Source organism: Vombatus ursinus, unplaced genomic scaffold, assembly GCF_900497805.2.
Source record: "Vombatus ursinus unplaced genomic scaffold, bare-nosed wombat genome assembly UNPS02000582.1, whole genome shotgun sequence".
Classification (NCBI taxonomy): Eukaryota; Metazoa; Chordata; class Mammalia; order Diprotodontia; family Vombatidae; genus Vombatus; species Vombatus ursinus.
The window spans coordinates 145,907-171,160 of NW_020940360.1; the positions used below are offsets into that span (position 1 = coordinate 145,907).

General features: G+C 36.7%; 2 protein-coding genes and 1 pseudogene across 2 annotated transcripts; all 3 read left to right on the forward strand.

Annotated features, from left to right (window-relative positions):
- Nucleotides 1-845: 845 nt before the first annotated feature.
- On the forward strand, nucleotides 846-1,802 carry LOC114037209 (olfactory receptor 14A2-like). The gene has a single exon (XM_027854020.1). It carries the CDS (start codon nucleotides 846-848, stop codon nucleotides 1,800-1,802), a length of 957 nt encoding a protein of 318 aa, XP_027709821.1.
- A 908-nt stretch (nucleotides 1,803-2,710) lies between these two features.
- On the forward strand, nucleotides 2,711-8,296 carry LOC114037220 (annotated as a pseudogene).
- A 12,428-nt stretch (nucleotides 8,297-20,724) lies between these two features.
- On the forward strand, nucleotides 20,725-22,580 carry LOC114037226 (olfactory receptor 14A2-like). The gene is made up of 2 exons (XM_027854040.1): nucleotides 20,725-21,344; nucleotides 22,484-22,580. The coding sequence occupies exons 1-2, from the start codon at nucleotides 20,725-20,727 to the stop codon at nucleotides 22,578-22,580; spliced, it is 717 nt and encodes a 238-aa protein (XP_027709841.1).
- The last annotated feature ends 2,674 nt before the right edge of the window (nucleotides 22,581-25,254 follow it).

Sequence of the window (25,254 nt, forward strand, 5' to 3'; positions counted from 1 at the left end):
TACTCTATTACGCTGATTGTAGTTTCAAAATGTCTTGAATAGTGAACTAGTCCAGGGCAGTGGACATCATTTAGAATCACTACATAATCTACATAACTCTCAGTCTTAAAGGATGGTAAGACAGTCATTTGTTTATGAACAGCATATTAAGGTATGCCTCAGCAAAGGAACCCAGAGGAGCTTGCAAGACAGCCTGAAAAGCAGGAAACCTGGATTAACATCTTGGTTCTGACATTTCTTCAATAATGACTGAAAAGCCATTTAACTTTTCTGAGCTCCAGTACCTTCTGCATAAATTAATAAAACACTATTGGAATAGTCTACATAAAAAGAGATCTTATAATGAAAGTACTTCATGATAATGAACATCATCCACTGAGAGAAATACAGCTGTTGCTAACAACTTTTTCAAGGTAAGGATAATGTTCAGAGATTTCTAGAAAATCTGGGATGTAGAAAAGCCTTAAAAATCATCTACTTGGGGGGTTCTTAGCCATTTTTTCTTTCATGGATCCCTTTGCTATCTGGTAAAGATCATGGACAAATTTATGGGAATCATTTCACTAAAAGGCATTAAAAGATGTAAGATTAAAATAGAAAAAAAAAACTACAGGGAAATACATTTATAAAAAATATTTTAGGTCCATGAATTTCAAGATTAAATCCACTGAAATAGCTCCATCATTTCATTTTAAAAATAGAAAAATTAAAGCAAAAAGAACTGTCATTTGTCCAATGTCACACAGTGAACCTGAACCAAAATTACCTGAGATGATGTTCTCATCATTTTGCATCTGTTTCTTTTCTCCATGCAGGCAGTAGAGAAAATCCTCTACCCCTAGAACATGGCCAATCTCACTGTGGTGACAGGATCCCTCCTCATGGGCTTTTCCAACATCTGGGAGCTACAGGTCTTACATGCAATATTCTTCTTGCTGATCTACCTAGTGGCTATAATGGGGAATATTCTTATTTTCACCCTCATTTCTCTTGATGGGAAACTCCATACTCCTATGTACTTCTTCCTGAAGAACCTCTCCTTTTTAGACCTCTGCCTTCTTTCCACCACAATCCCCAAATCAATTGCTAACTCTCTAACTCGCACCTGCTACATCTCTTTTTGGGGGTGTGTCTCCCAGCTCTTTTTAATGGTGTTATTCGTAGCATCAGAGCTTTTTCTCCTCACAATGATGTCCTGTGACCGCTATGTGGCCATTTGTCAGCCCCTTCACTATGAGCTCATCATGACTAGAGGGGCTTGTGTGAAGATGGCAGCTGCTTCCTGGCTCACTGGAGGCTTGTTTGGGGCCCTGTACTCAACTAGTGTATTCACTTTGCCCTTCTGTGGCTCCAAGGAGATCCACCAGTTCTTCTGTGATGTCCCTCCCTTGCTCAAGATCTCCTGCTCTGAAACACACCTTGCACTTGATGTCAGTGTGGCTTTTGGGATTGGTAAAATGGTTTTCTGCTCTATTTACATCACAATCTCTTACAGTCATATCTTCTCAACTGTCCTGAAGATTCCAACCAGAGAGGGTAGGTCAAAAGCCTTCTCCACTTGCCTGCCCCACCTCATTGTTCTCATGGTTTTTACCACCACAGCTGTCATTGCTTATCTACAGCCACCCCAGGAATCTGACTCACTTCTAGATCTGTTGTTGCCCATGTTCTATACAGTGCTGCCCCCAACCATGAACCCATTCATCTATAGTCTGAGGAACAAGGACATGAAGACTGCTTTGATGAAACTCATAGCCTGGGAATACTTCTCAAAGGGATTAATACCAAAATCTTTTCCATGAAAATATGACTGTGCACATATATTTACACATGTATAAACATATGTTTACATAGATACAGGTATTCATATATGTATATGTTTGAATTTATACACATTTATGTTTATATATATACATTTTATACATATTGGTATATCACTTCAATATGTGTTTACTGACTTAAATTCCTTGCTACCATGTCCATGTCAAGCTCACCAATTTTAAAGTGTTGACTTCCAGATTTTCTGGAGAATCATAACAATATGCTTTTAAAAGTATGTTCAGTCATTCTGGTCCTGAAAACAAAAGGCCATTAGTTTCCTGAAAAAAGGATACTTATTTGAAAATAATGTATATGAAGTTCCTTTGATCAATTTATGACAACTCTTTTCTTAACACATAGCTGCATAGAATGATAGAAAATATTATCTGACTTGAACACAGATGAAACATTTGACTCAGGGTGCCACAACTAACAGTGAAGCACAAAAAAGTCTTCATACGTTTATTTTGCTTTACAGTTCTTTGAAGTGATTTTACTATCCAATATTTGATCACCACAATAATAGCTAGAGATAATTAGAAGAAGTATTATTATCACCACTTTATATTTAATAATAATAAACATTTTCAAGATCTACAGTAAGTGATGGCATTCTGATTCAAGTGTTTCATCTATTCTCAAGCCAGATAATGTTTTCCACTATTCCATGTTGTCAGTTGTTAAGTAAAGAGTTAATATAAAATTGATGAGAGGATCTTCAAATATGTTGTTTTCAACTAATTTTATTTCAGAAAAGTGTTAGACTCCTGATTTAACCTTCAAATTTAGAACATAAGTACAGAAATCCAGAATTGGGAGGGACATCAAAGGCTATTCCTCTAGTCTAATCTTACCTGAACTTGACATCCATATTAAACACCCACCATTCATGGTCATCCAAATTTCATGTGAGTATTTTCAGTGAGGGAGAATAACTTCATGCAAAGGCAACCCATTCCACTTTTGCAGGTTTTAAATTGTTCAGATATTTTTCTCCCATTAGGCCAAATATTGCTCTCACTGCAATTTTTACCCACTGCTTATATTAGGAGCATGAAAGGGCAAATGATACACAAATAACTAAGTCAGTCATGTGTTCTGATCATACAAATCCATGATACATTTAATGTACAGAATCCCATTTAAAGAGTAAGATTCTTACAAGAGCAAAGTGTAACTTGATTTCTTTGTTGTCACTGTACACAGAAAAGACATTCTTTTTCTTATTAATTTGTTACCCCAGAGAGTATAGCTTTATGTCCACTTTGGAAGAAAGTAAATACATATTCAAGACCATACTTTAAGATGCTTGGCTAAGTCCATATATTTAATGTGTTTAAAGTTTTGTTGAACTTATATCCCTATAGAGGTCACTTAAATAAGAGAGGGGTCTTTATATTAAATCATTCATATTCAAGTATACATTTATGTATCCATCTATCTATCTATTTGCACACACACACACAACACACATGTACGCACACACACACACATACACACACACATACAATAGGTGGTAATATGGATAGAGTGCAAGGCTTAACATCAGGAAGACCTGAGTTTAAATATAGCCTCAGAAATTCCTTAGCTGTGTGATTTTGGAGAAGTCGCTTAACATTTCTTCGCCTATGGATTGGTGACCCACTGGAAAAACAAGTGTCAAACCACTCCATTGTCTTTGCCAAGAAAACCCCCTAAACTGAAGTCCATTGGGCCATGAAGAATTGGACATGACTGAATGAGTAAACAACATATATTTAATGTTATGTGCAAGACTTTATTAATATATACTATATAATTACATATGAACACACTATATTATATGACAATGAATATTAAAGATAGATTGATAAACAAAAGATATAATTTGCTTATTTGTTGAATATAGTCATATCGGGGCAGCTAGGTGACATAACACTCACTAGCTGTATGACTCTGGGCAAGTCACTTAACCCCAATAGCCTCACCAAAAAAAAATTATTTATATATATAGATATAGATATTTGGGGGGCAGTCAGAAGGGATGGTTTTTGCACCATTCCTGAATTGTTTTAATGGCACTCCTTGTCTAGGCTTCCAATTACTAAAAAACAAAAAAACTTAAAAAAACTTTTAAAAAGTTATCAAACTGAAGAAAAGGGGCACCTACAAAACCAGCCATGGATCCAATGACTGGCCCACTTATACCTACAACATCCAAAATATCAAAGTATGTATTTGAGAATGGAGACAATAAATAAACCCTTGTCTCTTAATCAGTTAAAACACTAGAAAGACCAGGAGATGGGAAAACTAAAAGAGATGAGGTAGATGGGAAAGTATTCTCCAGCCAGACAGTAATTTAAAATAAATAGATAATTAAATCTGTGATATTGCTCTCCTTTGAATGGATACAACAAAATTAGTAACTTCAGTCAGGTGATAGGAATCAGATGCTATGGGTTCCTCCATAAGCTGAAACTAGAATGCGTCCCACACTTGAAAGTGACAAAAGAAAGTGGGGATGAAAGTAAATGTATTCTTAGCCCCCCTTGTCAATTTGAAATTTAGTCATCTACATATATGAGACTCCATATATTCTTGAATGAACTTCACTAGGATTTGTTGAGAATTACTTTGTTTTTCTTTTCTTTCACTTTCCTAATGTGGTTACCTGTTTGCCATATACCAATATAAATCATGATTGACCGTTAGATATCTCCTTACCCCCTTACTCCTCTCTTAACCCAATCATAAATCACTGCCTGAAAACATATGTTAAATTGAATTCATCAAGGGCGCTGCCCTTATATTATTCCTGTGACAATATTTTCTTTCGAGGAGCTCATCTTCAAATAAGGGAAGACCACCAATAACAGAATTCACATGCAAGTGAGATGAAAAAACCTAGTGGTCCTTAGATTAGAAAAATAAGATAGGTGGTAAAACATCTTTTTTACTGTGATTTCCATTTATAGAACCATATCCATTTCTGATATCACATCATTTGACAATGCAGAGGTGGATAACTAATAGATATGGCTACTGAAAAAAACACCTTTAAAAGGAGTTTTCTGGTCTCTCATCCACAATTGTAATTCCCTGGATGACAGCTGTAGGGACTGGGCTTGAAACAGAGGTGGTCTAGTGTGATACTGTCTCTAGGATGGTTGAGCTCAAATTCTGTGTCTATCTCTATCCAAGTTTGAGAGGAAAAATTGATTGACAAAGGGGCGGTAGTTTGACTTGCCTGGCACGTGAAGTCTCCTATCTCTGTCTGTACTTTCCTGCTTCAGATAGACTGTCTGCATAATCAGTTGCAAAAACTTCCCCTTTGTTTGATCCCTTCTCTCCATTCACACAGGTATCACCTTAATTCAGGCTTTCGTCACCTCTAGCCTAGATTACTGCAATAGTCTCCTACCAAGCCTCCCTGATTCAAGTCTCTCATCACTCCAGAACATTCTAAGCAGTACTGACAAAACAATTATACTAAGAGCAAATCTGACCATGTCACTGTCCAACTCAATGAATTCTACTAGCATCCTATAAGCTCAAGTATAAAATATAAACTCCATTATTCAGCTTTTAAAGCACTTTAAGAACTGGCTTCACATCCATCTTTCCTCTTTAAATATTACTCCTTATCACACTTTGATCAGCTGAATTGACCTTCACTCTGGTCCCCAGATCTGTGCCTTTACACTGAATATACTACATGTCTTAAATGCAATTCTTCATTACCTCTGTGCCTCAAAGACTCTCTTCTCTTTCTTTATGGTACAGAACAAGCAACATCTTCTGAAGCCTTTTCTTATCTCCCTCATCTGCTGATGCACTCTATCACAATATACCATACATTTACTGACCATTTGTAATTTGTTCTTTATCTTTTGGGCTCTATCTTTAGAACACAAGCTTTTTGAGACTAGGGGTTGCCTCATTCCTTGCACTTGTGTCCTTAAAACTGAGTAGTTCTCCTTGCACATAGTAGGAATACACTAAATACTTCCTGAGCAACTGGCATCATTTCTCTTGCCTTCTAATCTACCTGAATTTTAATGGTCATTTTTGTGGGCTATAGCCAAACCTGTTGCTTCTATATCCTCTTTGAACAACACGAGGAGCTTGAAGTTTCTGAAATACCAAGCTTCCTCTCTTCCTCCTATCCAATGTAGTATTATTTCCTTTGTTGTTCTTCAATTTCACCTTTCTCAGAAAAGTCATCACAGGTGAAAAGGAAAGATTCTCATCATCATCTTTATTATTTAAACACTAGCTACAGAAAAACAGCAAGACAAATAAATTACTGGATTATTGATTAGAGGAGAGGAAAACATATGTTATAAATGATTATTCATTGAGGGACCCCTAGATAAGCTTTTAAAAACTAAGAAGTTAAAATAATATACACCTTCATTAATGTAGCAGAACAAAAATATAACTCTAGAAATCATCTGTATTTTCATTTGAAACTAACAGGCTTAAGGGAAATAAGATCAATCTCAAAGATTTCTTCAAGAATTGTATCTCTTTGGGGCAGCTAGGTGGGACAGTGGATAGAGCACCACCCCTGGAATGAGGAGGACCTGAGCTCAAATCTGGCCTCAGACACATAACACTTAGTAGCTATGGGACTCTGGGCAAGTCACTTAACCACAGTTGCCTCACCAAAAAATAATAATAACAATAATAATTATATCTCTTTGAATTAATTTTCCCATGTATTTATTTTCCAAACCATAGTTCATACTCAAATATCTACAAATGTAGTTAAAAAGAGCAATGGTTTCCATTCACTCACTCAAGGTAACCATACATATCTGATATAAGGAAGCCCTTTTTGCACTGAACTGAAAACAGGACAAGCAAAAGAACTCATAGTAGGTCACAGATAAATACAATTCGCTCCCCTCCCTAATGAGTGATATTTTTGCTTTGGCCTTATACAGTTCTTAGATTCAAAATATGGAAGGTAGATACAAGATAGCACAGCAGCAGGAAGAAGTACAGTGAGTTCTACCCCAAAACTCACTCAAACAGAACTAGAAGATGCACTAGATCAAATCTTGATCAGGAAATCCAAGCATTTCATACTAAAAGATAAGAGCTGAATAGAAACCCTAAATTTCAAATACAGGAGTTAATAACAATGTAAAACTGGAAACATAAATGAAAAAGTATAAAAAATTACCTATACTCTAATATGGGAAGATGATAAACATGTCCCCACTGATCCCTATTATCTGAACCAGTGGTCATAGAGGGACTATAATGAGACAGAGTGCCTGGAGTGTTTCTTCTATGTCTGATCATTTTGAAAGAGAGTGGAAAGAGCAGGGAAGAAAAGGAGGATGAGCAGGAGAGAGAGAAACAAAGTAAAATTATAATCAAGGTACATAGACATGCAAACAAATAAGAAAATGGATTGGGAGAACAACTGTATTTCAACATGAGAGGGAAAAGAAGAAGGAGAGGAAGAAAGAGAGAGAGGAGGACAGAGGGAGGAGATGGCAAAGCAGGAGGCGGTAGGGGGTGGAAACAGAGAGAGACAGAGAGAGAGAGAGAGGGAGAGAGAGACAGACAGACAGAGAGACAGAGAGAGAGAGACAGAAACAGAGACAGAGACAGAGACAGAGAGAGAAGTATAGAAATGCATTTCTCTGAGCAGGGAAACAGGAGTGGAAGAGGAAAGGCATAATTTTAGAGAAAGTAGATTAAGAGAGAAATTAGGGATTAGTCCTGAGCAAAACAAACTGTAGCAAAGAATGTACAAAATCATGTATAGAATTTTTTGAGGTGGCAAAAAAATGGGAATCTGAGGGAGTGTTGATCCATTGAGGAATAATTGAACAAGGTATGGAATACAAAAGTGATGACATCAGTTGGAATCCTTGGAAGTGAAGTGGAGGACCCTATCCTGCTATCATTGCTACTGCCACCACTGCCTATGCTGCCATCTGTGCCCCTTTGGATTTGTACTTCTCATAGTGGACACCATATTAAATAGCTAAGGAGGAATATACAAAAATAGAAAAAACTGAAGAAGGTACTTATGGTGCTGTATACAAGGGTCCACAGAAACTACAGGTCAGATGGTAGCCATGATGAAAACCAGATTACAGAGTGAGGAGGACATTACAAGTAGCGCAATTCAAGAAATTTTCCTGTTGAAGGAACTTCATCCTAACATTGCCAGCTTTCAAGATGTACTCATTTGAGATGCTAGACTATACCGCATTTTTCATTCCTTTCCATGTATCTAAAAAACTAATTGGATTCTATCCCTCCTAGCCAGCACATGGATCCTTCACTCATTAAAACCTATGTATACCAAATTTTATAACACACTGTCTTTTGTTACTCAGGAGGAGTTCCTTACAGATATTTGAAATCTCAAAATCTGTTAATAAATAATAAATGAGTAATTAATCTAGCTGACTTTGGACTTGCATGGGCCTTTGTGGTTGTGATCTGCAATTTGACAATGCAGTAAGTAACCTAAGAAAAATATAGAGTTGATTTGGTTAAATATAAGGCATCAATTGAAAAGGGAAGGAAATTAGGTCAAAGCAGTTGGTCAGGGAAGGTACTGAGGGGTGCATGGACTAAAGGTACTGGTGAACACAGAAGAAATTAAAGAAGAATAACCTATGGTTAAATGTGGGCATTATACTTTTTTTTTAAATAGAGGAATTTATTTGAAAGTATGTCTCTTGAAATAAATATTCGGATTTCAAACTATCCTTATGTTAGGGATAAAAGATAATTCCTCATGTCAAATTTGTCTTGCACATCTCAATTTCTATGTATTTGTGCACATCATGTATATAACACTGTCTCCCAGAATACTTCTGCCTGTCTGTTAAAATACTACCTACCTATCCTCGAAGAACTACCTTACCACCTCCATAAATTAGAAAGTTCTCCCCGACAATACCAGTCAGAAGTTCACCTTCACATATGTCTTTAAACAGTTTGTTCTCATCTCATCTATTTATTCCTTGGTATTTTGAATTGTAATTATTTGCATGTTTTTCTTATAACCCCTGAAAGACTTAAAAAACATTGAAGTTTGCAACAAGAGGTGATTCATTTTTTTTTAAATATGTAGATTTAGGACAGAGGCTTGCACAAAGCAAACAACTGATCAAAGCTTATGGAAAAGACATACTGAGTCATATCTTTGTCCCATGTCTAAATGTACAGATGCATATCTATATGGCATCATAGTTGGTTTGAAGAGAAGCTCTGTGATATAATGCATAAGTTTATTAAGTGTAGATGCATATTTTAATTCAGTCAATGTGAATCAGGATGGGAAGAGAACAGTTATTCCCTACACTATCTTCTGCATATAGAGATGGTAAAACAGTTTCAACACAAATGGGCATGCCCTAAGAGTTAGGCTTCAAGCTAAGAATGGATTTGTATTTCAAGATGGTTGGTGGCATAGTCTTTGGTCAACAAAGAGCACACAATGAAATAGGCCAAGTTGGTCTCAAAACGGTACCATTGCCCTCTTTTCTGTGAAAATTCTAGGCTACTGAACTGATAATATCAAAATGACAGTCTTGGACTAGATATCCATCCTGAGCACTGGATAGCATTTAAAATTGCTTGAGAATCTATAACACTATTTGCCTTAAAGAATGGAAGACAATCATTTGTTCATAAAGAGCAAATTCAGGTTTGCCTCAGCACAGGAACCTGGAAGAACTTTCAAGTCAGTCTTGACATCAGATACTTGGGTTAACATCCTAATTTTAAGCATTTTTGTGAATACTGAAAAGTCACATAACTTCTCTGACTCTTACTATCCTATTGTGTAAAAAGGTAATATTGCTACTTGAGTTATCTACCTCACAGGTTCTTATAAAAATAGTTTTATATAATCCTTTAAAATCACACATTTAAAGAAATCTCTTTCACTATTATCTTTATCATCTTTTTCAAGGTGATGATCCTTTTCATAGATTTGCAGTTTCATTGGATGTAGAAGAGGATTTGGAAATCATCTAATTCAATGGTTCTTGGTCTTTCATGTGATTTGGGGCCCTTCTGTTGAAATCTATGGGAACTTTCTTGAATAATATCTTTAAAATCATAAAATAAAACAAACAGATTTTGAAGGAAACAAACTCTATGGAAATAAACTTATGAACATATTTAAAAAATTGATGGACCTCATCATCCAATTGTCTAGTCTCAAGTCCTAGTTTCAATTCTCTCATTAACAAATAATAAAATTGAGGCAGACAAAAGAATTGTGCTTTCCCCAAGGTCAGTCAATGAACTGAAATTGAGGTCTTCTAACTTCCAACACACTGAGTGTTCCTCTCATCATCTGATAGGTTTTTTTTTAAGCTTTGCAGACAGTGAAGAGAACTCTCATAGTATGGCCAACCTCACTGTGATAACAGGATTCCTCTCACGGGCTTTTCCAATATCTGGGAGCTGCAGGTCTTACAGGCCACATTGTTCTTTGTTAAGGTAGGGGTCTGTTTCCAGTGTGGAGAATGTACTGTCCCAAGCTTCAGGGGTTTTATGCAGCTGTTTTCAGAGATACTTCTAGGGACCTATAAATTTTCAGTTCTTCTAAGGTGCTATGATCAAGAGTGAGGTGTTTATTCCTTTCCTGGCCTGTGCTCTGGTCTATAAGTGACCACAAGCACTCTTTTCTGTCTTGAAACTATGAGGAGGGTTTCCTCTCCACAGTCACTACAAGCTCCACCACACCAGTGCTCCTCCTCACCCTAGGACTGCCACCCAGAACTCTGTCCCAGATCCAAGCATGCGCAAAGCAAGAGAATCCTGCACCACCAGAGAGATCCCTGCAATCCCCCTCTAATCAGCCACTTGATTCCACCTCAGTCTGTGAGCTGGAAGCTCAGGGGGCAGCCACTGCCCCAGGGGTGAGCTCCAGGGATGGTGCTGGGACCCCATGTTTCTCTTTCACCACAGAAACAGACTTTTCCCATTGACATTCTAAGTTGTCTTTGGTGTTCATGGTTTGAGAAGTCTGGAAACCACCACAGCTGATTGTGATTCAGTCCTCTGAGGTCTGCTCTAGGTTCGCTGTGGCCTGCGTGTCCATTCCAAACTGTGCTCCTTTCCCAGACTGGCACAATATACCTTTCTGATCAATGAACCAGGTTGTCTTGGGCTGGAAATTTGTTTCACTTTGTCTTTTTGTGGGTTCTGCTGCTTTAGAATTTTTTAGAGCCATTTTTATAGTTATTTGGAGGGGTTTGGGGGAGACCTCAAGCAAGTCACTGCTTTTACTCAGCCATCTTGGCTCCACCCCCTAAATATTTTTAAAAACTCTCAGCAGAATTGAACTTATCAATAATAAAAATAATAAAAATCATATTATTATCTCAATAGGGGAAGAAAAAGCTTTTGATAAATGCAACACATATTCCTATTAAAAACACTAGAAAGCATACGAATTGGTGGAACTGTTCTCAAAATCATAAGTAGTACCTATCTCAAACCAAGAGCAAGCATAACCTGTAATGGGGATAAATTTAAAGACTTCCCAATAATAACAGGAGTAAAGCAAGAATGTCTATTATCATCTGTACTATTCAAGATTGAACTAGAAATATTAGCTATAGCAATAAGAAAAGAAAAATAAATTGAAAGAATAAAAATAGGCAATGAGGTAACAGAAGTATCACTCTGCATATAATATGATGGTATACTAAGAAACCCTAGATGATCAACTAAAAAAAAGCAGTTGAAACAACTAACTGAAACAAAGTTGCAGGATATAAAATAAATCCACATAAATCATTAGCATTTCTATATATTACCAAAAAACCCAGTGGTAAAAAATAGGAGAAATGCCATTTAAAATAACTGCAGACAATATAAAATATTTGGGAGTCGACCAAATTGAGTTCATAGAACTCAATTATAAAACAATTTTCACACCAATAAAAGCAAAGAACTTTTATTTATTAACAATTTTATATTTATTTTTTTATTTTTATTATAATAATAATAAATAATAATTATTTATTTTAATTATTATTTATATAATTTATCTATTATATTTTAATTATTATTTATTATAATTTTATTATGTTGTTATATATTATATTATAATTACTATTACATTTATTATTCATTATTTTATATTATTAATATTATATTTATTATATAATATATAATATTATTATATAAATAATAAATAATAATTATTTTTATATTTATAGAGTATGACAATTTTATATTTATTAACAAAGAAATATTAATTGCTCATTATCAGGCAAAGATGAAATAATAAAAAAAAACAATTCTATCTAATTTAATTTACTTATTCAGTGCCCTAACAAACTACCAAAATTTACTTTATAGGGCTAGAAAAAAGAGTAACAAAATCAATCTGGAAGAACAAAAGGTGAAAATAATAAGGGAATGAATGGGGGAAAAATGCAAAGGAGGGCAACCTAAAAATTTCAGGTTTCAAACTATATTACAAAATGGTAATCATCAAATAACCTAATACTGGATAAGAAATAGAGTGGCGGATCAGTATAACATATTAGGTATACAATACATAGAAATAAATGACCATAATAACCTAGTGTTTGGTAAACCCAAAGATCAAAGCTTGTTGGGTAAGAACTCAGATTTGACAAAAATTGTTGGGAAAACTGAAAAGCAGTTTGGAAAAACTAGGGATAGACCTATATCTCACACTGTATACTAAGATAAATTCAAAATGCATAAATGATTTAGACATAAAAGCTGACATCATAAGTAAATCAGGGGAACATGAAAAAATGTACCTGTCAGATTTATCAATAAAGAAGAGTTTAGGATCAAACAGATAGAAAGGATTGGTGGAAATAAAATAGATTATTTTGATGACATAAAATTAAAAGGCTTTTGCATAAACAAAACTAATACAGCCAAAATTAGAAAGAAAACAGGAAACTGGAGAAAATATTTACACCAAGTTTCTCTGATAAAATCTTCATTTCTCAAATATATTGGGAACTGAGTCAAATTTATAAAAATAAGAGATATTCCCCAGTTGATAAATGTTCAAATAATATGATTTCAGAAGAAATCCAAGCTAACAATAATCATGTGAAAAAAATTTTCTAAATCACTATTGATTAGAGAAATGCAAATTAAAATAACTCTGGGATACCACCTCACACCTATCAGTTTGAGTAACATGACATTTACTCCAGATTATTAGGAATCTCAGTAACAGTCAGAGGAGGCAGAAAAAGAGAGGCAGTTATACCTATGCTCATGAATACTTAAGCAGTTAGTCCTCTTACCAATATCAGAGAATTTTGTTTCTTCTTGGGACAGGTGCCTGAAGACACACCAGAAAATTGCCAGCAATTGTCAAAATGAGAATAACTTCCAATTTTTACGAATCTCATGGACACAAATAATGTCAGAAGGAACCTAGAAAGCATTGTCATGAAGCATATAGGGAATCATGTGGTATTTTCCCTATGCAGAAAAGAAAAAAATTAATTTGGTTAATGAAAAGTTATTCAAGAAGATAATAAAAGAAAATTGGGTTTGGATATCTGGATGTTGGCATAATACAAAGCAATGGCTCTTGTCTAGGAATGGAAGTTCATAAGAACATATATGCTCACTAAAAGTGATTTAAAATAAAAATGATGATGGAAAGTTAACTATTCACTTTCACCAAGATAAATGGCATAAAGTATGGCTAAAATGAAAGAAGAAGGATAGCAGTTGAGAAACTTTCAGAAAGCCACATGACAGGTTCCAAGAAAGGATCAGAAATAAAATTCATGGGCTAAAAAGTCCATATATAAAATCCAAATTTAGGTAACAAACAAGAAGAACTAGGGGGCATGATTCAAGAAGCAAATATGATCATATGGATCACTGAATCTTTGTGTCATGAACCCCATGACTGGAATAATGCTATCAATGGGACTACTACTATAGTGCTACTAAAAGTAGCAGGAGAACAAAAAAATGATGGAGTGTGGTGAAGTAGAATTATAAACTATACTCATTATGAACTATAATCATGTGAGGGTATCCTAAAACATAAGAGCAAGAATGATAGAGAGCATTTGAGTAAGAATTAATGGAGGTACTAACAGCAACTGTATGCCGTATAGGATATAAATGACCTAACCATAAAGAGAAAAACAATGAGAAATTAATTCTCTGATAGCAGAAAGTGAAGTGAAGTCCTCTTCCCTTAAGAAGCCTCTTTATGAGGGTAAAAGAAATTGTAAAAGCTGGCTTGCAGTCTGATACCAAAAAAACTAAGATCTTGGCAACTGGTCTCAACACTTCTTGGCAAATAGAGGGAGAAGAAATGGTAGCAGTGTCATATTTTATATTCTTGGGCTCAAAGATCACTACAGACAGTGACTAAAGCCATGAAATTAGAGGACACTTGCTCCTTAGAAGGTAAGCTCTGGCAAATTGGGACAGCATACTAAAAAGCAGAGATATCACCTTACCAACAAAGGTCCATATAGTCAAAGCGATGGTTTTTCCAGGAGCAAAGAATGGCTATGAGAGTTGGACTATTTGGAAAGCTGAGCACCACAGAATTGACGCTTTCAAATGGTGGTGCTTGAGAAGTCTTTTGAGAGTCTTTTAGACAGCAAGGAGATCAAATCAGACAATATTAAAAGAAATCAATTCAGGCAGTTCACTAAAAGGCCAAATACTGAAGCTGAAGCTTAAATATTTTGACCACATAATGAGAAGATAGAACTCATTGGAAAAGACCCTGATGTTGGAAAAAATTGAAGGCAAAAGGAAAAGTGCAGAGGATGAAATAGTTATCGTGCAAACAATGAAAATTAACTTGGTCAGAGTTCAAGAGATAGGGGAGGATAGAAGGGACTAGGACAATTTCCTCCATGGGGTCATGAAGAATCAGACATGACTAATCAAAAAAGAGGAATTCAGGAAAATGATCAGAAACCCAGCACAGAGATATGATATCATAGTGATGGAGAGAGGTTAAGTATTAAGACATCTCTTAAAGTTCTCTCTGTCTCTCTTTCTCTCTCTCTCTCATCCTCCCTCCCTCCTGCCCTCTCTCTCATATCTTCATGACTTCTTTCTACATCTCAATAAATGTTTAGTATGTATAAGGCACTGTGCTGGGTGCTAGGAACAGAGATGATTTTTGTGTCAGATTGTCAAATGAAACCCCCTTTCTTATAACAAATGGAGAAATATAAAAGTTAATGGTTGCAATGAAGTATGCTGCTTTTTCTAAGAGTTGCAGAGGAATATCTTTTCTTGGGTTTGTTTGGTTTTGAGGAAGGCTATGGTATACTGATTTATATTGCTTTGTGGGATATGAAACTTTTTTCTGAATTAAAAATAATTTTAAATGTGATGTGATGGGGCAGCTAGATGGTGTAGTGGATAGAGCACAGAAGCTGGAGTCAGGAGGACCTGAATTCAAATCTGGCCTCAGACCAGACACTTGATACTTACTAGCTATGTGACCCAGAGCAAGTCACTTAACCCCATTGCCTAGCCCAAAAGAAAAAAAAAATTGTGATCTGATGTTTACTGAGATATTTATGGTATTATCAAGATAAGTCACAAGATGTAGGTGTCATAGAGTCCGCAAGTGTCCCTCATTTCCCAAGGGCCATGCTAAGAACTTGGCTATAGGTTCTAGGATTTAAGATCAGGGACTGTAGAGCCCTTAACACTGAATAACTACAGAAACTCTCAGGAGAACTGTAGTTCTATCATCCTCAGAGAATCCCAGCAAATTTAGAGAGCTTGAACCTCAGAAGGAAAATAAAATGATGTAAGAATAGAGCAAATATATCAACTTGAGAAAAAGAACTAAATACTAAGAAATGTGATTCCCTAAAAATACTTTAAAAGCTATAGTTGAAGTATAAAAGTGGTAAGCATAGCTAGCAAGGCATCACTGCTTCCCGCCTCAATGTACTTACTGTGACTGAGAATATAGTTGGATCCTACCAGGCCCAGAAATCAGAACAAAGGAAATTAAAAGTTTTTGTCGACTGCAGGTCAGCACTGGGTATATGAATATCCTTCACTTTCGAAAGCTTAGTCCATCTCTACATCAGTCTATAGGTGCCTGAATGGAGAACAAATAGTCTTATTTCAACCAATGGGTTGAAGAAATGAAAGGAATAAGAGGTATACATTTCCACCTTTTTTGTTATCAAAATGTAGATGCATCAGTGACTTTGTGTCCAAGATTAGAAAAAACTGTGACAAAACAAATCTTAAATGTCCACAAATATTAAAAACTATGTCAGCAAAGGGAGAGAGGTTGTTACAACTTCCATCTATGATTTTAAGCAGGTTCTTGGGTATGAAAATCCAGCCAAGTGTGGCAAAAATTAAAAAGAATGTGAGGATTGTTTTAGGTAAGCTCTTACATCTTTATAGTCTTTACTAAGTTTTGGCATGCAGGTCCTTCATGTTGCTCCCTTGGTATCCAATGAGCATTCATTTTAGTCTCCCATCCTTTCAAATTCTCATTCTATGCACTCAGCACCAGCTTTCTTTGTGGTGTAGCAAGTTCCAAAATCACATATGCTTTCTCTATAATATTTAAGCAACACATTCTTTCTATTAACTGATCTCAACTAAGTATAAAAAAAAATAGAGCACATCAAGCAAAACTATATCTTTAATGGTGAAATTTAGGAAGCACAAAACAGAGAAGTTGAGCATTTCAGGCAATCTTAGGACATAAACTGGGGTTACAATGATCTTTCCAATGACTCTTATGGCTTATAGACTAAGTGATCACTGAAAGGCTAACCACAAAAAATAAATCAGCAAACTTTTACTAAGGTCCTAAAGTAGGTCAATCACTATGCTAGGGGGTAGGGATTCAAAGATAGATGGAAAAACAGTCCTTAACTTCAGCCTTTTGAATAGGTGGGACAAAAGGACAGAGATGGTAAGTAGAATGCTGTATATAAGGAAAGAAGGGAGGTTAGGTGTTGCAGTGGATGGAGCACTGTGCTGGGAATCAGGAAGAATCATCTTTGTGAGTTCAAATACGATTTCAGACACTTACTATCTCTGTGGCCCTGGGCAAGTCACTTACCCCTATTTGCCTCAGTTCCTCATCTGTAAAATGAGCTGGAGATGTAAATCTTAAATCACTCCAGTGGTTTGCCAAGAAAACCCCAAATAGGGTCATGCAGAGTCAAATATGATTGAAACGACCGAACAACAATATGAAGAAAAGCAAGAAGGTTATGTTAGCTAGACACTAGATTGGATGAAGGTAGAGAAGATGTATGTGCACTATGGCTGGAAATAAGGATTGGGTTCTCTTTCAGAAAGCATTTAAAAATCAAAAATAAGAGTTTCCATTTGATTCTATGAGAAATAGTGAGCACTCTGAGGTTTAATGAGTGGGGGAATGACATGCTCAATTTTGTGTTTTAGGAAAGCCAGTTTGGCAGAAATCTGATGAATGGATTAAAGAGGGGAGAGACTTTGGACAGGGACACCAATTAGAAGATACTGTACTATTCTAGATAGTAAGTGACAAGGGTCAGAACTAGAGTGTTGGCTGAGTAAATGAAGTTAAAAGGACAAATGTAGGAGACATTGTGGTGATAGAAAGAACACTCTGTGAAAACTGATTAAATGTGGGGACAAAGATAAGAGTGACATGAAAAGGATAGCAGTGAAGCTATGAATCTGGTGACTGCAAGGATGATAGTACTCTTAAAGAAGTAAGAAAGTTGATAACCAGGGGGTCTGTGGAAAATGAGGAAGATAATCGGTGGGTTTGGGACATGCTGAGTTTGAGATAGCTAAAGGATATCCACTTTGGAATGTCCAATATATGACACAATTCCAAAGCTTAAGAGAGAAAGACTAGGGCAGGAAATATAGCAATGGGACTCATCATCGTAATGGGAACATGAAAAAACCCATGTGAAATAATATGGTCACTGAGAGAACATGAAAGGAAAGAACAGTAGAAAGCCTAAATCACAAGCTTGGCATAAACATAGTTAGAGGGCATGATGGGACAGTGATGTTGCAGCAAGAGAAATTAAGAATTAGTTATCAGATATTAGGACAACCAAGAGAGAGCAGAGTAACAAAAATCCAGAGAGGAAACACTATAAAAGAATGAGAGAGTGCTTAAGAGTGTCAAATACCACACAGATGTCAAGAAGAATGAGTTTTTAGAAAAATCTATCAGATATACATAAAAATAAATTATTGTTGACCTTGAAAATGATAATTTCAGTTGACTCATGAGATCATAAGTCAGATTATGTGGGGTTTATAAGAATGAATGAAGATACAGTGGATATAAGAAATAAGGAGAGCAGTTTTCTAAGACTTTTACTGGGTAGAGAAATATTATAGAGACTATTTAAGTGTTTTTAAGGAAAAGGGAAATGTTTGTTCCCAAAAAAGGAATGAGCAGTAAGAGAAAGACCGAATATTAGAGGTAGAGAAGAGGCTGATAATAGAGGAAAAACCTTAAAAATGGGATGGAATCAAGGGTATACACATAGAGGATTTTATTCTCCCAGGAGTAGGGCTCCTTTAAATCTTGATCAGAGATTAGGGTAAAGCAGGAGAGAATGGGGTACAATGTCAATTAATTGTGAGTTGAAAAGAAGGGGGAAACAACACTCAACCATAATTGTCTCTATTTTCTAAATGAAGTATGATATGAAGTCTTCACTTATGCAAATATTTGGGAGGGAAGGTCTGGGAGATATAAGGAGAGAAGATAAGTATAGAAGCAGCCAAGGCAAGGAATGGGACATAAAAATCAATGTGAAAGGAACAAAAGTACTGTCTTGCTGAAATGAGGACCAGTTGCAATTAAATGGAATTAATTGGTAATGAATCCAGTCAGTATAGTTTTGTTACTTTGTCCAGCTCTATCCAGCAGTACATGAGCATAATTATAAGAGGTGGGTGACTAAAGTAACCAAGGATTACGGTTTAGCAAGTTGTAATCTTCAGTAAGATAACGCAGCAAGTAATTCAAGAGGAGAGATGAATATGCAGTTAAACTGGCTAATTACAGGGATACAATTAGGATGGGAAGAAAGTAAAATCAGATTAAGCCGGATTGCCAAGCAAATTGTAGAATGGTACTGAAACTGGAGGTCCGAATAAAAACAAAGAATAGGCTTAAGAAGAATAATTCAAATAGGCATTTTAGTTAAAGTACAAGAACTTTGATTGAAATTATACCTCTTGAAATCAATATTTGAATTCCAAAAGGTCTTTATATGAAGAAAATAGACATTCCCTCTTCCATGCCTTGCTCATCACTGCTTCTGTGTTTGTGCTCATAACATACATGGAATATCTCCCCTTGCAGCCTTGATTTTTATGCCTTTTGAAATCCAACCCAAATTCTAAAAACTTTCCTACCAATTACATTAAATTTGAAGTTTTACCTTGATCTTGCCAGTCAGAAATAAGCTCTCTGTCTCACATCTCTCTGAGCTCTTTGTTCTCCTCCCATGCACTTATCCCATTCTACTTTGAATTATAGTCATTTACATATATTACATGTTCCCCCGATAGACGGGAAACATCTTGAGGCCTAGAGATGATTCATTTTTTTAAACTAGGCAGGTTTAGAATAGAGGCTTATACAGAGAGAGGCCTTGATAAATGTTTTGTCAAATGTTATGGTTGATGCATCCTTTTAAATTCATTTGCCTCATGCCCAAATGCAAAGGTCTACTTATACCTTACTTTATAGGCATAAATAATAGGTCTAAGAGGTATAGTTTGGGGAAAAAATTTATGAGTATATAAGGATTTGTTTGAGTCCCAGAAGTGTTTTAACCAGGGCAAAATGAATCAAATTCTAAAGTGTTGTTTTGGGGGTTGAAGGAATAGTTTTCCATAACGTATATTCTTCGCACCAGAAGAGATTCAACGCAGAAGAGAATGCTTTGGGAGTTATTTTTCAACATGAGGATAGATTTGCATTTCAACATGACTGGTCTGGGTTGGTTGTAGCCAATGGAGAGTGTGAAATTGAAAAGGCCATGAGGAAGTCTAATCTGTGACACTACATTCACCTGCATAACATGTCTAATCTATTAGACTGTATTGTCAAAATGTCTTGGATAGTGAACCAGGGCAGTGGACATCTTTTAAAATTATGAGATAATCTACATAACTCTCAGTTTTAAAGGATGGTAAGGCAATCATTTGTTTATGAACAGCATATTAAGGTATGCCTCAGCAAAGGAACCTAGAGGAGCTTTCAAGACAACCTGAAGAGCAAGAAACCTGGATTAACATCTTGGTTCTGACATTTCTTCAATAATGACTGAAAAGTCACTTAACTTTTCTGAGCTCCAGTGTCTTCTGCATAAATTAGTAAAACACTTTTAGGATAGTCTACATAAAAAGAGATCTTATAACGAAAGTACTTCATGATAACGAACATCATTCACTGAGAGAGATACAGCTGTTGTTAACAACTTTTTCAAGGTAAGGATATTGTTCAGAGATTCCTAGAAAATCTGGGATATAGAAGAGCCTTAAAAATCATCTACTTCAGGGATTCTTAGCCCATTTTTGCTTCATGTTTCCCGTTACAATCTGAGAAAGACCATGGACAAATTTATGAGAATCATTTTACTAAAAGGCATTAAAATATGTAAGATTAAAATGGAAAAAAAACTACAGAGAAATACATTTGTAAGAATATTTTAGGTCCATGAATTTCAAGTTTAAATCCTCTGAACTAGCTCCAACATTTCCTTTTAAAAATAGGAAAATTAAGGCAAAAAGGACAGTCATTTTTGCAAGGTCACACAGTGAGCCAGAACCAAAGTTACCTGAGATGTTCTTCTTATCATTTTGCATCTGTTTCTTTTCTCCATGCAAGCAGTAGAGAAAATCCTCTACCCCTAGAACATGGCCAATCTCACCATGGTGACAGGATTCCTCCTCATGGGCTTTTCCAACATCTGGGAGCTACAGGTCTTACATGCAGTCTTCTTCTTGCTGACCTACCTAGTGGCTCTAATGGGTAATATACTTATTTTCACCCTCGTCTCTCTTGATGGGAAACTCCATACTCCCATGTACTTCTTCCTAAAGAACCTGTCCTTTTTAGACCTCTGCCTTATTTCCACCACAGTCCCCAAATCAATTGCTAACTCTCTAACTCGCACCTGCTACATCTCTTTTTGGGGGTGTCTCTCACAACTCTTTTTAATGGTGTTATTTGTAGCATCAGAGCTTTTTCTCCTCACAGTGATGTCCTATGACCGCTATGTGGCCATTTATCAGCCCCTTCACTATGAGCTCATCATGACTAGAGGGGCTTGTGTGAAGATGGCAGCTGCTTCCTGGCTCACTGGAGGCTTGTTTGGGGCCCTGTACTCAACCAGTGTATTCACTTTGCCCTTCTGTGGCTCCAAGGAGATCCACCAGTTCTTCTGTGCTGTCCCTCCCTTGCTCAAGATCTCCTGCTCTGAAACACACCTTGCACTTGATGCCACTGTGGCTTTTGGGATTGGTATTTATCCCACGTATTTATCTTCCAAAACCACAGTTCATGTTCAGATATCTAAAAATGTAGTTGAAAAGAGCCATGGTTTCCATGCATTCACTCAAGGTAACCATACATAGCTGACATAAGGAAGCATTTTTTTCATTGCACTGAAAATAGGACTAGTAAAAGAACTCATAGTAGGTCACAGGTAATAGATAGAGTTATCTCACCTCTCTAATGAGTGGTATTTTTTCCTTGGCCTTATACAGTTCTTAAATTCAAAATAGGAAAGGTGGATACAAGATAGCACAGCAGCAGGAAGAAGTACAGTGAGTCTACCCTAAAACTCACTCAAACAGAACTAGAAGATGCACTAGATCAGATCTTGAGCAGGAAATCTAAGCATTTCATACTAAATGACAAGAGCTGAATATAAACCCTAAATTTCAAATATGGGAGTTAATAACAATGTAAAACTGGAAACACAAATGAAAAAGTATAAAGCACTAAAAAGGATAAATTATGGGAGGATGATAAATATGTCCCCACTGATCCCTAGAGTCATACAGAGACTCTAATGAAACAGAGGGCCTAGAGTGTTCCTTCTATGTCTCATTATTTTAAAAGAGGGTGGAAAGAGCAGGGAAGAAAAGGAGAATGAGTAGGAGAGGGAGAAACAAAGAAAATTATAATCAAGGTACACTGACACATAAACAAGTAAGAAAATGGATTGGGAGAGCAGCTGTATCTCAAAATGAGAGGGAAAGGGAGAAGGAGAGGGAGAAACAGAGAGAGGAGAAGGAGAGAGGGAGGAGATGGCAAAGCAGGAAGAGGCAGAGGCGGGAAAGACAGAGAGGGAGAGAGAGACAGAGACAGACAGAGAGAGACAGAGAGAGAGAATTAAGTATAGAAGTATAGAAATGCATTTCTCTGAGCAGGGAAATGCGAGTAGAAGAGGAAAGGCAGAATTTAAGAGAAAGTAGATTAAGAGAGAAAGTAGGGATTACTCATGAGCAAAACAACCTGTAGCAAAGAATGTACAAAAGCATCTATAGAATTTTTTGAGGTGGCAAAAAAATGGGAATCTGAGGGAGTGCTGATCAATTAAGGAATAACTGAACAAGGTATGGAATACAAAAGTAATGACATCCGTTGGAATCCTTGGAACTGAAGTAGAGGAGACTCTCCTGCTATCATTGCTACTGCCACCACTGCCGATGCTGCCATCCGTGCCCCTTTGGCTTTGGACTTCTCAGAGTCGTCACCGTATTGAATAGCTATGGAGGAATGAATAAAAATAGAGAAAACTGATGATGGACGGAAAGCAGTGACTTGCTTGAGCTCTTCCTCAAACCCCTCCAAATACCTAAAAAAATGGCTTTAAATGAATTCTAAAGCAGCAGAACCCACAAAAAGACAGAGTGAAACTAATTTCCAGCCAAAGACAGCCTGGATGGTTGATCAGAAAGGCATATTGCGCCGGGCAGGGAGAGGAACGCAGTTTGGCGTGGGCGCACAGGCCACAGTGACCCTGGAGCAGGCCTCAGAGGACTGAATCACAGGCAGTTGTGGTGGTTTCCAGACTTCTCACCCCATGAATGCCAAAGACAACTTGGAAGGTCAGTGGGAAAAGTCTGTCACTGCAGTGAGAGAGGAGCTAGGTCTCAACCACAAGTCTTGAGTGTGGCCCAGGGCTGTTCCCTGAGCTTTCTGCCCACAGAATGAGGGGGAATCACATGGCTGATCAGAGAGAGATTGCAGGGTTCTCTTTCCCAGTGCTGAGGCATGAGGCTCTTGCTTTGCCCATGCTTGGATCTGGGTCACAGTTCTGAGGGGTGGTCCTGGGGCGAGAAGGAGTGCAGGTGTGGAGCTTGTTGTAGCAGTGGAGAGAAAACACCTCGCTTCTTATCATAGCACCTTGGAAGAACTGAAAATTTTCAGATCCCTAGAAGTATCTCTGAAAACAGCTGTACAAACCCCCAAAGCTTGGGACAGTACATTCTCTACATTGGAAGCAGACTTTTACCTTCACAAAGAGTTTAAAACTCAAGTAATTGGCTGAGATCATGAGTAAGCAGTGCAAAAAAAGAGACAGACTATATTATCTTACTTTGGTGACAAAGAAGAGCAAAACATACAACCAGAAGAAGAAAACAAAGTCAAAGCTCCTACATCCAAAGCCTCCAAGAAAAATATGAATCAGTCCCAGGCCTTGGAAGAGCTCAGAAGGGATTTTGAGAAGCAAGTAAGAGAAGTAGAGGAAAAACTGAAAGTGATGCAAGAAAACCATGAAAAACAAGTCAACAGCTTGCTAAAGGAGACCCCAAAAAATACCAAAGAAAATAACACCTTAAAAAATAGCCTAAACCAAACGGCAAAAGAGGTCCAGAAAGCCAATGAGGAGAAGAATGCCCTGAACAGCAAAATTGGCCAAATGGAAAAGGAAGTCCAAAAGATTACTGAAGAAAATACTTCCTTAAAAATTAGAATAGAGCAATTGGAAGCTAGTGACTTTATGAGAAATCAAGACACTGTAAAACAAATCCAAAAGAATGAAAAGTTCAAAAACAATGTGAAACATCTCATTGGAAGAACAACTGACCTGGAAAATAGATCCAGGAGAGAGAATTTAAAAATTATTGCACTATCTGAAACTCATGATCAAAAAAAGAGCCAAGACGTCATCTTTCAAGAAATTATATAGAAAAACTGTCCTGATATTTTAGAACCAGAGGGCAAAATAGAAATTGAAAGAATCCACCAATCTCCTCCAGAAAGAGATCCTCAAAGGAACACTCCTAGGAATATTGCAGCCAAATTCCAGAATTCCCAGGTCAAGGAGAAAACATTACAAGCAGCCAGAAAGAAACAATTCAAGTGTTGTGGAAACACAATCAGGATAACACAAGATTTAGCTGCTTCTACATTAAGGGACTGCAGGGCATGGAACATAATATTGAGGAGGGCAAAGGAGATAGGATTACAACCAAGAATCACCTACCCAGCAAAACTGAGTATAATCCTGCAGGGGGAAAAATGGTCATTTAGTAAAACAGAGGACTTTCAAGCATTCTTGATGAAAAGACCAGAGCTGAAAAGAAAATTTGATTTTCAAATACAAGACTCAAGTGGAACATGAAGGGGTAAACAGGAAAGAGAAAATCATAAGAGACTTATTATGGTTGAACTGTTTACATCCCTGCATGGAAAGATGACATTTGTAACTCATGAGACCTTTGTCAGTATTAGGGTAGTTGGAGGGAAAAAATTATATGTCCGTATATAGATAGAGAGATAGATAGATAGATAGACAGATAGACAGACAGATAGAGGGCACAGGGTTAGTTGAAAATGAAGGGGTCATATCAGGAGAATAAAACTAAGTGGTGAGAGAGGATTATACTAGGAGAAAGAGAAAGGGAGAGGTAGAACAGGGTAAATTATCTCACAAAAAAAAACAGAGAACAAAAGACTCTTACAGTGGAGGGGCAAGAGGGGAAGGTGAGAGGGAATGAATGAATCTTATTCTCATAGGATTTGACTTAAGGAGGGAATAACATGCACACTCAATTGGGTATGGCAATCTGTCTTGCCCTACAGGAAAATGGTGGGGGGAAGGCAACAAGAGAGCAGGGGGATGATAGAGAGGAGGGCAGATTGAGAAAGGGGGCAATCAGAAGCAAAAACTTCTGAGGTGGGACAGGGTCAAAAGAAAGAATAGAATAAATGGGGGGGCAGATAGGATTAAGGGAAATAGAGTTAATTTTTCACAGAATGTCTACTATGCAAGTGTTTTGCATAACTGCACATATATAAGCTATATTTAGTTGTTTGCCTTATCAATGAGGTTGGGTGTGGAGGGAGGAAGGGAGAAAATTTGGAAAACAAAGTTTTAAAAACACATGTTTAAAAAATGTTTTCACATGCAACTGGGAAATAAGAAATAC